General features: G+C 37.4%; 1 protein-coding gene across 5 annotated transcripts in view; it reads right to left on the bottom strand.

The window, feature by feature from the left end:
- Window positions 1-13,011, bottom strand: part of CNKSR2 (connector enhancer of kinase suppressor of Ras 2) — a 214,524-nt gene that overhangs the window by 133,762 nt on the left and 67,751 nt on the right. For all 5 annotated transcript variants that reach the window (XM_086466800.1, XM_086466730.1, XM_086466873.1 and 2 more), the window contains exon 5: window positions 4,999-5,040. In XM_086466800.1, the coding sequence (XP_086322926.1) occupies window positions 4,999-5,040 (42 nt within the window). The remainder of the gene's footprint in view (window positions 1-4,998; window positions 5,041-13,011) is intronic.

Raw genomic sequence — 13,011 nt, 5'->3', positions numbered from 1 at the left:
ACAACTGACTGAGACGAAGCAACTTGCTGCTAGCTTAACCTAACCTAAGTATTGATCAATTAATTTTAGTTGAAAACATTTGTTGTACTGTAAGAAATACACCAGTAACTCTGGAAATCTTAGAACCAAGTGGGCCTGGACTTGCATTCATACATACATGAAGTTTATACTGTGAACTAAATCTTATTTTGGATGCAAAAAGAGAGGCTTCTATCAGAGTGAAGTTGGCTGGGCCCAATTTGCAAGGTATAGACTCTTGGAAGGAAGGAGGTGGTTACTTTTTCTTTTTTTTTTTTCTTTAGTAACACCATAAAAATGATATCTTTGACAATGCTTTTTTATGTATTTTGCAATTATAGTTCTAGAACAAATATTCAAACATAGTGGGCAGGAGTGAATTATTGTTACCGCAGTTTCTGCAAGGCTCTCGGCATAAAGAGAAAATTCTGATCCATTACTTGGTTTTGTTTTTCAATTTAGTAACTTTTTAAAAATTTAAATCGCTCATTTGTTTTTCAAAAACTTCTGAATATTAACTTCACTCTGAGGTTCTATGTTCTACAGTTTTCCAACTCAATAAAACTGCATTTTTGGTAGGAAAAGCAGCATAATTATAAGAAAGCGAAATTCCTTAGGAAAACATTCTCTTTTTTTTATATAGAACTAAACTAAAAAGAAAATTCAGTTAAAACTTATTAATCTGACTGGAGCTCGGCTTCTACTTTCTATAATTAGTCCTTCTTGCTTTGCTATCCCTTTAATACTCTACTGCTTCACATGGATTAATCTGAACTAGATATTTCCATCATATACAGCCTTGAACAGCTGGATGGAATCCATGATTACTCTTCAAAGGTTTTAAAGCTCCATTCAGACTTCCACAATGTTTAACATAACTCTCCAAATAAGCAGAACAGATACCCTTTTTAAGCTGAGCAGTTCTTCATACATTTTATCATCTCAAGTTAAATCAATATAAAGATTCTAAATACAAATTAGCAAAAGCATACTAATTTCCAATTTTGAAGCAGACACCACACCTACGGCTTATCCTTTCATATTTAGGCCCACTGTATTTTAAAACCTGTTCTTGTTAAGTTATTATTTTCTATTGTCATCTGCTTCTGTTGGTATTATTTTCTGGTGATATTTATTTTCTGTTTATATTAATAAATTGTTACAATTGTTATTATTTAAATATTTATTTATTGCATCGCCTACTGTGCAAAAGGTAACCTGGAAAAAAACATACTGAGAAATGAAGTGGCAGAAATATGTAGCATTTCTCTGTATTCATGAATATTTCAGAAGATCAACATTTCAATGAGCAAAAATCAACACATTATTCCTGTGTGGTTTTATGTTTCTTTTTCCACAGGAACCAAGTGTTTCTGTGAATAAATTCACAGCAAAACAAAACTTTATGAAATATAGTTGTGTTTAAAATAATTGTTTCCATACACCTCCAATTCTAGAGCAGAAAATTATAGAAAAGACATTTTTTCCCAGACACTTTGCAACTCCATTTAGAAGAAAGAAACAAGTTGAAGTAGGTAATTTCTTCTTAAAACTTCACCAGTTTTCCATAAGACCTTTTTCTTTTAAATACATTTTATGTGTTTAGTTGAATAACACAGATTCATTTACTACTTAACCTAATATTGTGAGTGACAATCAAAACGCTTTTATATAGCATTTGAAACCCGAATTGCTTGGAGTAAACAAAAAATATTTCTTTCTTGAATCTAAGCTGAAACTATACAGTTCTGTCTCCACAGAATACCATTTCTTAAACACATCAGTGATATCTAAAGAGCCAACAGCTGAATACGTTTATTGACGTTAAAATGTACTATCTATGGACAAGGTGATTCAGCAGTCTCTCCACAAACACCCACACTGCCATCTCTGAAAGAAAGAGGGCATTCATTTGCTTTTCAAAAGAACTTACTGCCATTAGACTACGAGCACATTAACTACTTTTTGGCCCTACCTAATTAAAGCAAACCAATCAGTCATTTAATTGAGGATCTTGCCTTTGGTGAGGGGTGTTGTCTACTCCACCATGCTTCAGAGGAAAGTGAGAAGACTCAGTGATGGGTTAACTTTGGAGGGCACTTCAATAGCAGTAGAGTGGTCCCATGCCTATGTCCACACACCACCTTGCCCTCCACTTAGGCACAAAGTAGGCTCGCTCCAGGGGGAACGGGGCAGCATCCCCATCAGAAGATGTGTGCTTACAGAGCTCTAGACCCTGAACTACGGCACATAAGTTCAAAATAACACTTTGAGACATGGGAGCAACGGAGATATTAAACTCAGAACACAGGTACAACCTGAAGTAAACCACTGGACCACCAGTAGGTAATGCTGACAAAAATAAACTACTTTGATCCAATGATCTGCTCCTAGGGTGGTAAATTTCTTGGTGTCCTAAACAGTAAGATAAGTAACTGTCATTTTATTTTCATTTCTGTAGCTCTAGCTCTGTTGTACTTATGTAAGAAGGATCTCTTAAAGTTTTACTTCAATCTTTAGTGGGAACAATACCTTGCAACAAGGATTTCCTTAGGCTAATTGCATGAATTGCTAATTAGCTGTAAGTCATTGCCTTTCACTTTTGTGAGGAATCTTGCTTCCTTGTGTCACTAAGAGAACCTGGTACATGAAATCATACGGGGTTTTGAATTCAATTTTCTCTCTAAGTCACCCCAGCGAACACAACTATATGTTGGCATCTGATCACTCAAAGGCAGCTAGATGTGATGCTGGCCAGACACCACTTTGAACTTAAGAAGAGAAAATTTACTGTCTCTCCAATATCTGCATATATGTCCTCTCCCCCCACAATCTTTCCTAGTTCTCTCAGCATTTCTCATTCAAGACTCTTTCTATGCCTTCACCAAAATTTACTACTATTCTTTTTATACCAGAGAATCTTCTTTTTAACATTCACTTCTAAATTTACTGGATACACAGTCTATAACAAGAGATTTAAATTCTTAATCCCTCGTCTAGAACATCTTTAATCTACTTCGTACTCATGCATTCAAATACTGTTATCTCATAAGGTATCTAACGTCCTCTCTTCTTTGATGCCGGCATAAAAATACCATGCGCACTCTCAAGATCTTGACATATCAGTATGCTTTTCACCTCTTTTTTAGTCTACCTGTAAGATTAGCCCATTAGACAATCTGGAGAGGAGCAAAGTCACAACACCTTCTCCTGTTTTCCAAGGAGAGGGGTTAGAGGGAACTGTGACTGCTTTCAATTCCAATTCTATCATCAACATTTTCACCTGCGTGTGTGAAATACTCCCTTTCAAATTCAAAATATGATTTTCTAATCCCATCTTTTAATTATTCAATCACGGATTTATCTCTTTCCTGGATTGCTTTTGGTCAGCTTTTGCCCTGTGAAATCCCATCCATCAGCTGAAATGCAACATGGTTAGAAATGAACCAACAGTCACTTTTAATGCTGGGCTTCAGTAAAACATTCAACGCTCTGTCCATGTTTCCTTGCAAGCTAGAGCACTAAGTCACAGAAGCTAATTAAGCTCTCCACAATAATACGTATGTCCACCTGTCACCACAATGAAGTTACTGTGGATTAAAAAATAAGCCTATGTAAGTCTGAATGATGTAAGATAATGTGACTTTTAAAACCTGTCTCAAATTTGTGCACTCACATATCTTAACCAAATCACTCTGTTTCCTCAAAATTTTCTGTTGAAGACTATATTAACTGATGCTTCATCAGCTCTAATCACTGCCAGCTCCCTTTACAATCTTTTTTGCTAATTTGTAAAAGATATATACTGTATATAGCAGATGTCAGAACTCTTGGCTCTTAGAGCAGAAAATGAGCATGTATTGAAAACCGGGTTATATATAATGATTTCAAAGTTATAGCACTTCAACTTTTGCCAAGATTATGCAATTAAAAGCTTCATTACTTAAATACTTGCAGAGATCAGCCTAGCAAAGATGATGATGTCAGCCTCACTAAAATTGCTAATTCTTTGTATCCCACAGGGGAAAAATGCCAGTGAAACTCAAAAATACAAGGAGATTTTTATTGCGTATCACTGTGAAATAAAAGCATCAAAAGCTTACAGAATTCAGCTTGCCAAGCATCTGATGTGGGAGCAATGAAAAAAAAAGTATAGCAAAATTTGCTGGGAAGCTCACCTTTTAAAATAAAGAAATACAGTATTTTCTTGCTTAAGCTCTGGTAATAAGAACAGTTAGGATATCAAAACCCACCTAAATGTGAAATACACTGAATAAATTAAATCAATTCATACTCTCTCTTAGGAAGAATATCTTCATATCTAACTTTTAGAAACAAGCTGTGGGTTAACTTAATACTCAATAAACTACAGCCACAACATGAATTGCAGTTTAATATCTAAAACCTAAGTCCAGCTTTCAGACAAAGTTTCCTCAAGCTTCTGACTCTTCATCCACCTGTGTTCTGATGCCCTTACGACTTTAATCTGCTTTATTTAGTATCAATAGCACTACAGATTCTGGGAACAGATAGTTGTATTTATGCTGAGAATTCAAAAGGAAAGAATCGCGTTCATCTTCCTATCCCTAGGCTAGCTCCATGCTCCTATGAGGAATAAAGCTATATAAATGAAGCTATACCAATAACATAAATATATATGATTTCACAGAAGCCTAGCAACCAGCTCTCCCCCTCCAAAAATGCCATTTTTCAAAATCATTATTCTGACCATGGTTTACAAACAACAGATGGGCCTGAGCCAGACAAACACAAGCCCTTGCAAAGTTCCTGGCTTCTCATACGCCAAGGTCAGCTTCCATAACACCATTACCTATTCACAAGTAGTTCCGTACATTCACTCAGTCATACTCAGATTAGTTCACTATCACACTGCACGGAAAAAGCACAAAACACACAGCTCCATAATGCCATGTAGTCTATACAAATACATTTATTAATAGAAATCCAAACACTACTCACCACATGAAGAATTTTATTCTCTGTTTCATATACTGTGCAATCCTGAAAAAGTAAATCAGAAAAGGCAGGTTAACTAACAAATTATTCACCCTTCCTAGATTTATCCTTAAAAAAGAATTAAACTGAACTGAAGTGTCTTTAGGACGAAACAAAAGATTTCAAAGTCTCAAACAGAATGGAAAGACTCATGTAACCAAAGTACGAAGCCACCACAGAAAGGAAATACTAGTAAATGTTTACATCTATTCACTAGTTCTTGTTGCTTCCTTCCTTGCGACAGATAATGATCTTCCTCCACTTTACATCCTTTGGGCATGTACCAGCTAGTCACATGTCTGCCTGACAAGTGGCTTTAACCAGCAGTCCCTGACCACGGACAAAAATGACCTGCTTCTAGTGACAACACTGAAAAAACAGAGGTACCAGTAATAGTCTTAAGTAACTAATAAAGAAAACTAAGCTGAACAATTTCTGCTGAGCTGAGCTGAACTGACATGTCCGCACACCCTGCCAAAGAAGAGAAGGAAAACCGTGGGAGGAGGAGGAAGAGCAAAGGGAACCACTGGTTGTTTATAACACTCCATGCAACGGGAGAGAAGACAAATGAGGAATACAAAACACACAGGAAACTTGAGTCGGCCCATCTTATTACATACAGCCTGCTGGGGCCTGCACGCACATTGTTGTCACCTTATGTAGCACGTGAGGCAGTTTCTGTAAGGAAGACTAACAGATGGGAGGCTGGAGGCTGTGAAAGTTTTTCTGACAGGACAAAATCTCAGTGGATATAGAGAAATTGAATTAGTAAGGCAGAGAGTACATGAAATACAACGAGCATTGGTGAAAGAACCACTCTCTTCCAAGTTCATCTGATGCAGTAGGTTTACAGAAATTAGTGCAAGCTCTGTTTAGAATGGATGCTTATATGCTACCTCATAACCCACATGAAAAATGTGACTGTTTTCATTTTTTAAGTCTCACTTTTAAATCAGTTCATCCTGTTAGAAAAACAACTTTCTTATATGCAACTGTTTAAAAAAAAAAAAAACAACCAAAAAAACCCCCGAACTTTTAATCCATGAAACTCTTCTAGTGTTACTCAGGCAAGAAAAGCCAAAGCCAATGTGTTCTTAAGCTTTATATAAAGCAACCTATGCAGAAGCAGCAGGTTGATCAGGGAGTATTTTCCTAATAACAGCTGTTGGCATTTAGGAAACATTTGCCAGGAAGTACAGCCGGAAAGAAAAATCTAACATGTTTAATTATATGCAGACATCAATGAAGTATTTGCAATCTTAGTAGCAAAACACACATTTCATTGTTATATGTGGGAGGGCACATAATATTTCCAATCTGGATACATCTATGTTCTGCACAGTTTCTTATGAATCATTTTGCAAAAATAGCAGGAAGGGATTGCAACACTTACATTGAAAAAAAAAAAAAAAAAAAGAAGTGCCTTTAAGCAGACATAATTATTTCTTTGGTAATAGGAGGAGTTTACTATAAGTTTAAACATTCAGCTTAAAGACAATACTTTTTGAGAAGTCTCACTACTAAAGGAAGAAGGATTCTGGGTTCTTAAATGCTGTAGAGCTTTATTACAACCAAGAAACCAGTGAGTAACAGAGAAATATTGCTACATTCTTGACATTAAACTCTTCCACACAGTCATAAAGGAAGCTAAAGAAATACGCTTGTTTCTGACAAACCAAGAGTATATATAAAAAAATAAAATATTTCTGCATCTACAAAAGACAGTAAAACAAGTGGAAAACTTCTCAGGCATCCAATCTATGCATAGGGGCAGGTGGCCTCACCCTTAAATTCTCTCCTCCACACACCACGCCCTACAAATCCAAGGTCTGGGAAGAAGAATTGCTAAGCGAGCTCATCACATAATGCACAGCTGACTGTTGACGCTACATCTTCATAGTCAGCCAAGAGAACAATTAACAGTTCAGTAAACCATAGAAGACAGAAAAACTGGAGGAGAGCAAACGCAATGCTTAGGGAAAAAACCAATTCCAAAATATACTTTTTCCATACGTGAATGACATCCAGCTAAACATAATTCAAGCATGAACTCAGGGAAATGTGCAGGAATGCAAAGATCCATGCTGGCATAGCCCAGAGCAGCCCTGAAGCCTAAGATTCAAAGAAACTCAGAAAAGGTCACCAAGCTGATCCCTGCATCGTAGCAAGCTCATTTTAACTTCCTGCAGCCATCCCTAGAGACGAGGGCTGAGACTGCTGCTGAATGATCCCAAGAGCAAAACCTACATGTCACTTTCTTTCACAGTGAACAGATTTTTTTAATTCACTCCATTGCTTTGTGCTTTGTCTTTAAGCAACTGCTGAGGATAACTGTGCCCACCCTCTTCAAACATCCCTTAGGTAGAATGATAAGCTGAATGCTTATTACTGGGGGCCTTTACCATTTACAATTATTGCTTTTTCATACCCATTTCATTTCAACTAAAAGAGCTTAAAGCACTTGAGAACTATAAAAAGAGTCACTAACTATGCAATTAGAAATAAATTTGTATTCTTAATAGCATACCACCCACAGCTGGAGAACATCTCTTCCTTCCATGCCTAGACTACAAGCCCATATCTTATTCCTGAAAGATCTTCTTAAATATCTGTTTAACCACAGTATCAAAACACTACAATTAAGGTAAGAAACAGATCATATGCAAGTTTAACATCAACTTCTTTCTACTTTAGAAAAGCAGGAACACACAAAAAATCTGCAACCAAGCTTTACTCCTACACAAGCTAACAATTTGCCATTCACTTTGTGAAACAATACTGTGATTACTCCTGAACTGAAATAGACAGATACAGCAAGGCGATATTTTACTTTTACCTGCTTATTCTCTGAACTTCACACATATATTCACTAACAAATGATAAATAAAGCCAGGCTATATGATCTTCATCTAACCCACCAAGCAAAACTTTAGCTGAAACAGCATGAGGTTATCTTCTAAATGCTCATTATTTTCTAAAAGATTAAGAACACAGATTGCTACAAAAGCAACAGAAGTAGTTCTGCATTAATTTATACTTCCTGAAGATGTAGCCCAATAGTGGCCATTAGCAGTTTCAGAGAGGAAAACAGGACAGAGTTATCCACAAAGAAAGAGAAAGAAAAGGGGAATATGATGAAACAACTTAATTATTAAAATTGGATTTTCATGGTCACTCTTTCCAGCTCTGCCTCACGAATCAAAAATGGCAAAAGTGGCCTTTGTGGACGCAGCTGGAACTAGGTTAAGATCCTAAAAACCAAAAAGGGAAACATGAGGTCCAAAACTCAAAGAAAAGGAAAAAAAAAAAAAAAGCAGTAAGGGAGGAAGATAAGAAAAGCAAGAACAAACCACAACAATCAGGGAGAGGTTTCTTCTGCACTTTCAATCCTGGTATAATTTTAAAACCTGTTTTTAAGACTAGCAAGACCTATGCTACACTGCAACTGAGAGGCATCACTTATATTTCTTCCAGAACTTTTGACCTTCACAACCACAATTCTGCATTATTTCTACAAAAAGTACAAGTTTTACCTGCAAAGTTCCCATCATAATGTCATAAGTAATAATTACTAAAGACAGTTAAATTAAACTCATTGAATTATACAGCACTGCCCAGTGACAATGCTGCAAAATGCATACATCTCACCCCACTCTGCCCCAGACGTTGCTAGAACATTTCTTCAGTGAGGCAACATACATAAAGTAGTTGTGGACTTTGTTTTTCAAAAGTAGTGTTTATGATGCTTTATTTTTCCATTTTATCTTCTTCTCCCCTCACTACTACTGCCTTCTTTTTAAACATTTGTTTTAGTAGGTCACAGAAGTGGGGAATGGGGTCAGCTAATTACACCAGCACTTTTCTTATTCTTTAGTTCTTTTCTTTGCACCAGAGTTGATTAAATCAAGCGAAAATGTGATGTACTGAGATCTAGAAGACCTGCCAACGCACCCTACTGCTTATATATCCCACAGGGAAAAAATGTTCCTGCAGTTCTCTGATACTATAACTATGGGATAATATTCAGGAGAAAACACTTCTATTTTTGCATATATATGATCCCGTTTAAAAGTCCGAGTCGGCAAACCGTCAAATCACCTACTGCAATTACCTGTTAAACATTTCTCCTCTCAGAGTACTTGCAGGCTATAATCTTGAAACATACCATCATTATTACTACTACTACTACTATCATTTGTGGCTTTGTCACATATTCTAGGCAGCTGCTGCACTGCACTCTTCTTGGCAGTCTTAAGCTCCTGTCAACTCCATGACTTAGCTTCAGAATAAAGTTATGCTCGCTCAGAAAATAAAATATATACATACAAATAATTAAGGGATACAAAAAGGGAGAATTGCAGAAATATGTTTATTAATTCTGTCAGCAACAAATCAGCAACTTTTCAGCATTTCTAGCAATCCTTAGATCAGGGTTCTCAAGAGAGGGCATGGACTTAGTTCATTGTATTTTCTTCTTCAGTATAATGCCTTAGCTGCTCACGTATATTTATTCATCACAACTTATTTTTTCTTCCAAGACAAGAAATTTCCTCAGCAGAACTGATACAGAGGCAAGTTACATGATTGTCAAGAACAAAAAACAGATCTCCTCATTCTGAGGTAACATTAGCCCAAAATTGTCCTCTGTGAAGTCGTTTGACAGCAGCATTGCCCAAAAGCAGGCTGTGTGGTGCTACAGAGGTGGAGTCAGCTAGACCAACTTGTGAAGAACAAGAGCTTGCCATGACAGCGTTCATTCTCCAGGCAGCTTTCAAGCTGCTTGTGGTAGAGCTTCTTCACGTTTTTTTTCATTTGTTTTCCTCTGCTGTCCAACTGAATTTACATAAAGGTAATTTACATGTGTGTGTGTTTGCGTATATTGCACTGTTTTTAACAATATTTTCTGATGAAACGTAGGCAAGGTTAGGAACGCGATTTTAAAAGCGGCAGTGAATTGCCTGGGAAATGCATCTTTCATGAGCAATCCCACACATCTTCCATCTCTAGTTGTAAGAGGGCAACAGCTAGTTTTTATGTACTGCTTAAAGACAGATGTCTGATGGAATTGCTGTCACCGTTATTTTGAAGTCACGCAAAATGTTCTAAACTATGTAACTCCAGTTCTCTATTTGTAACAAAAATAATGAATTACATGATTGCTAAAAGAGGGTTCAGACTCTCACGCATTGCTAAACCTTTGGCGTAAAATCTCTCTTGAGCAATCTAGCCATTGGTTGGAATTAAGCCAAGCCATCCTTTAAATCCTTTTGCTTCTCAAATTGATTAAAACTGTATCTGAATCCTTTAATACCAGTATATGTCAAATGGATGGTCTGTCAGTCTTGCTACTTAGCAACAATAAAAAAATAATTAACTTGCGAATGCTCAGATCATAACTCCCAGTTCTTCAGCCTCAGCACCTCACCATCAAAAATAAGTTGTTCTGACTTCAAGGAGACCACTCTGAGCCTGTTCAAGTGTCACTAGCCCTAGGGAACTTATGCCATTGGCTCTAGAAATGCTCATTTGGTTTGAATTCTGCCCAATTCAGCTACAGCAAGAGAGCCACAAGACAGATTTGCTGGAGTCATCACTGAGGGTTCTCACAAAAGTTCTCAACAGCAATGATGACAAAGTCTAAAGCTTTGTCAACACACAAAGAAGGCAAAAGTTTTATAGCTTTCATAGTACCTTCATTTATTATTACTCTTCATCACTTTTCTCAAACGAAGACAGTGGTTTCCATAATTTCCAAACAGGTACAAGGGTAAGACAGGTTGAGTTAATTTACCCTTTCACACTTAGAAAATGCATGGAAAATATGTCTAATACAGCTGATGGCAGGATGAAACAATGGCAGCTTTGAAATAATACATTCGATCGATATAATACAGGCTACGGCAAAATGCTGTGTTCTAGAGCATGACAATCAGAAAACTGAAGGATATTAGGGAACTCTGCTCAGACTGTGATATAGTATGTCTGGGTAATTACCGGAATAATAAAATGCAAATCGGCAGATACACAGCTCTGTTCAACCCCCTCCCCTCCAACCCCTCCTCACAAAAATAAGAAACAAAAACCTCTTAAACACCCTCAAAGGTACAGAAGCTGGCAAGCAGGCAATGTTCTCTTCTGGCAACAGGCAAAGAATTAAGAGCACGATACAGACAGAGGTTTCCTGAGGTGCTTTACCACATCTTAGATTTTAAGAGATCTAGTAGGACTTTGGATACAAAAGGTGTGGGCCCTGGGGACACTGACAATTACAAATGTTTGGAACAGAGAAAGGGGAAGAGGAACTACCTTCTTCCTGTCTCGCTTCCTAAAATGCAATAGCAAGCTCCTCTTAAGCTATGCAATAACCCAGTGCTTGCATAGGTAACCCTTGGCTGCTGCCATACAAAAATGAATTTTTAAAATTACACAGCCATTTAAAAAACCCTATATTGTATTTCTAAGTGGACATCCCAAAATATGTGCTTTCCCTGACCTTCTTCCCCCCAGGCTGCTCAAAAGAGTCTCCTGTCATGGCTGTTCCTTCTCCTCCTGACTGCCACAGTCCCAGAGAGCTCTATCCTCAGCTCTCTCCTTTTCTGCAACCTCTTCCCTATTGCTCTGCAGCCTGCTAAAATCATGCTGCTTTAATTATCATCTCTGTGTGGATGAGTCACAGATCTCTTTTCCCTTCTGTTCACATTCGCAGTTCAGAATCTCCTTCTGGATATTTGCCACCAGCCCTAACGCAGTATGCTGAAAAGCTGAAATCACGTTTCTTCCCAAACTCTCCCTGCTCCCCCCTTCTTTCCCTATCTCTGTCAACAACTCCACCACCTTATGTCCCACAAGCTCACAACCTGGGTGCCATTTTCAACTCCTCTTCACTTCCCACTCAAATCCTGTCGATTTTTCTTCCCACTGCCGTTCAGAAATATTTGCTTTCTTTCTCACTTACGCTACAATTATTCAATCCCTGCAGTTTCTTGCCACTGGGTCTATGGTATCCTCACTCTATTATTATTCCCTGCCCCTCCACACTGAAGCCAGAGCTCATCTGTATCTGCAGCAACCCACTCTGTCCTCCCCCATCAGAAACATGCGTAAGAACCAACAGAGATGGGAGAAAACAGAATGGTGAGCACATGCCATTTAAGATACTAAGGGAAGGGGAAAAAAAAACCCTCTATTGTGAAACATATAATGCAGGCTATTAAATAAATGCTACATAAAAGGATATTTCCTACGCAACCTACACAAATGCTTCTAAAAGTCCAGAGCCTTCCCTGAATATTTAATGAACCTGCAGTTCTCTAAGTTCATAACCCTTGTGTACAAACTAATAGCAATTACCCAGCTTATTGAGTACAAAGAATTGCCTTAATTTTATTTAAACAATCTGCATGGAGTGGCACCTATCACCATAGTAACAGAATGCTTCATGTAAAAATTTAACACAACTTACATAAATCACTCCGAGATCAAGCAACTACTGGGAAAAATTGCTCACTGGATTAAGAGAGCTGCAATGTGTACACTAAGCTCTCTTCTTCTATCTTTCTGAAGCAATTTTCCATTTCCAATTATTTCTACCCTCCTTTCTCTAAAAGACATCATCTTGCTTTCCTTTGGGATCTGGTCACATATTAGTTCTTTATTTGCATATAGAGAGTAAAACTTAGTCCTGCTACACTGTTTCTAAAACGAGCTGGTATACCATTAGGTCAGAAGCCATAGCAAGTATTTTAGCACCAACTAAAATCACACAGATACTTGCTTATATATCCTGCTAGAATCTAAGTGCTTACATGGTCTAAATTGAATTCCAGCTCTTAGGGTGATTTCTCTACACAGCAACATTCTCAGGAGGTAAAAATAAAATCCACTGAAACTATCAACAGATGAGAGAGGTTGGAAATGAGGCAAAAACATTCCATCCAAAGAAGAAAAACAAACCCTTTTTTCCACACCTCTAAGTCA

Source organism: Leptosomus discolor, chromosome 1, assembly GCF_034619465.1.
Source record: "Leptosomus discolor isolate bLepDis1 chromosome 1, bLepDis1.hap2, whole genome shotgun sequence".
Lineage (NCBI taxonomy): Eukaryota > Metazoa > Chordata > Aves > Leptosomiformes > Leptosomidae > Leptosomus > Leptosomus discolor.
The sequence above is the reverse complement of the archived record's forward strand: the minus strand, read 5'-3'. Positions and strand labels throughout refer to the sequence as shown.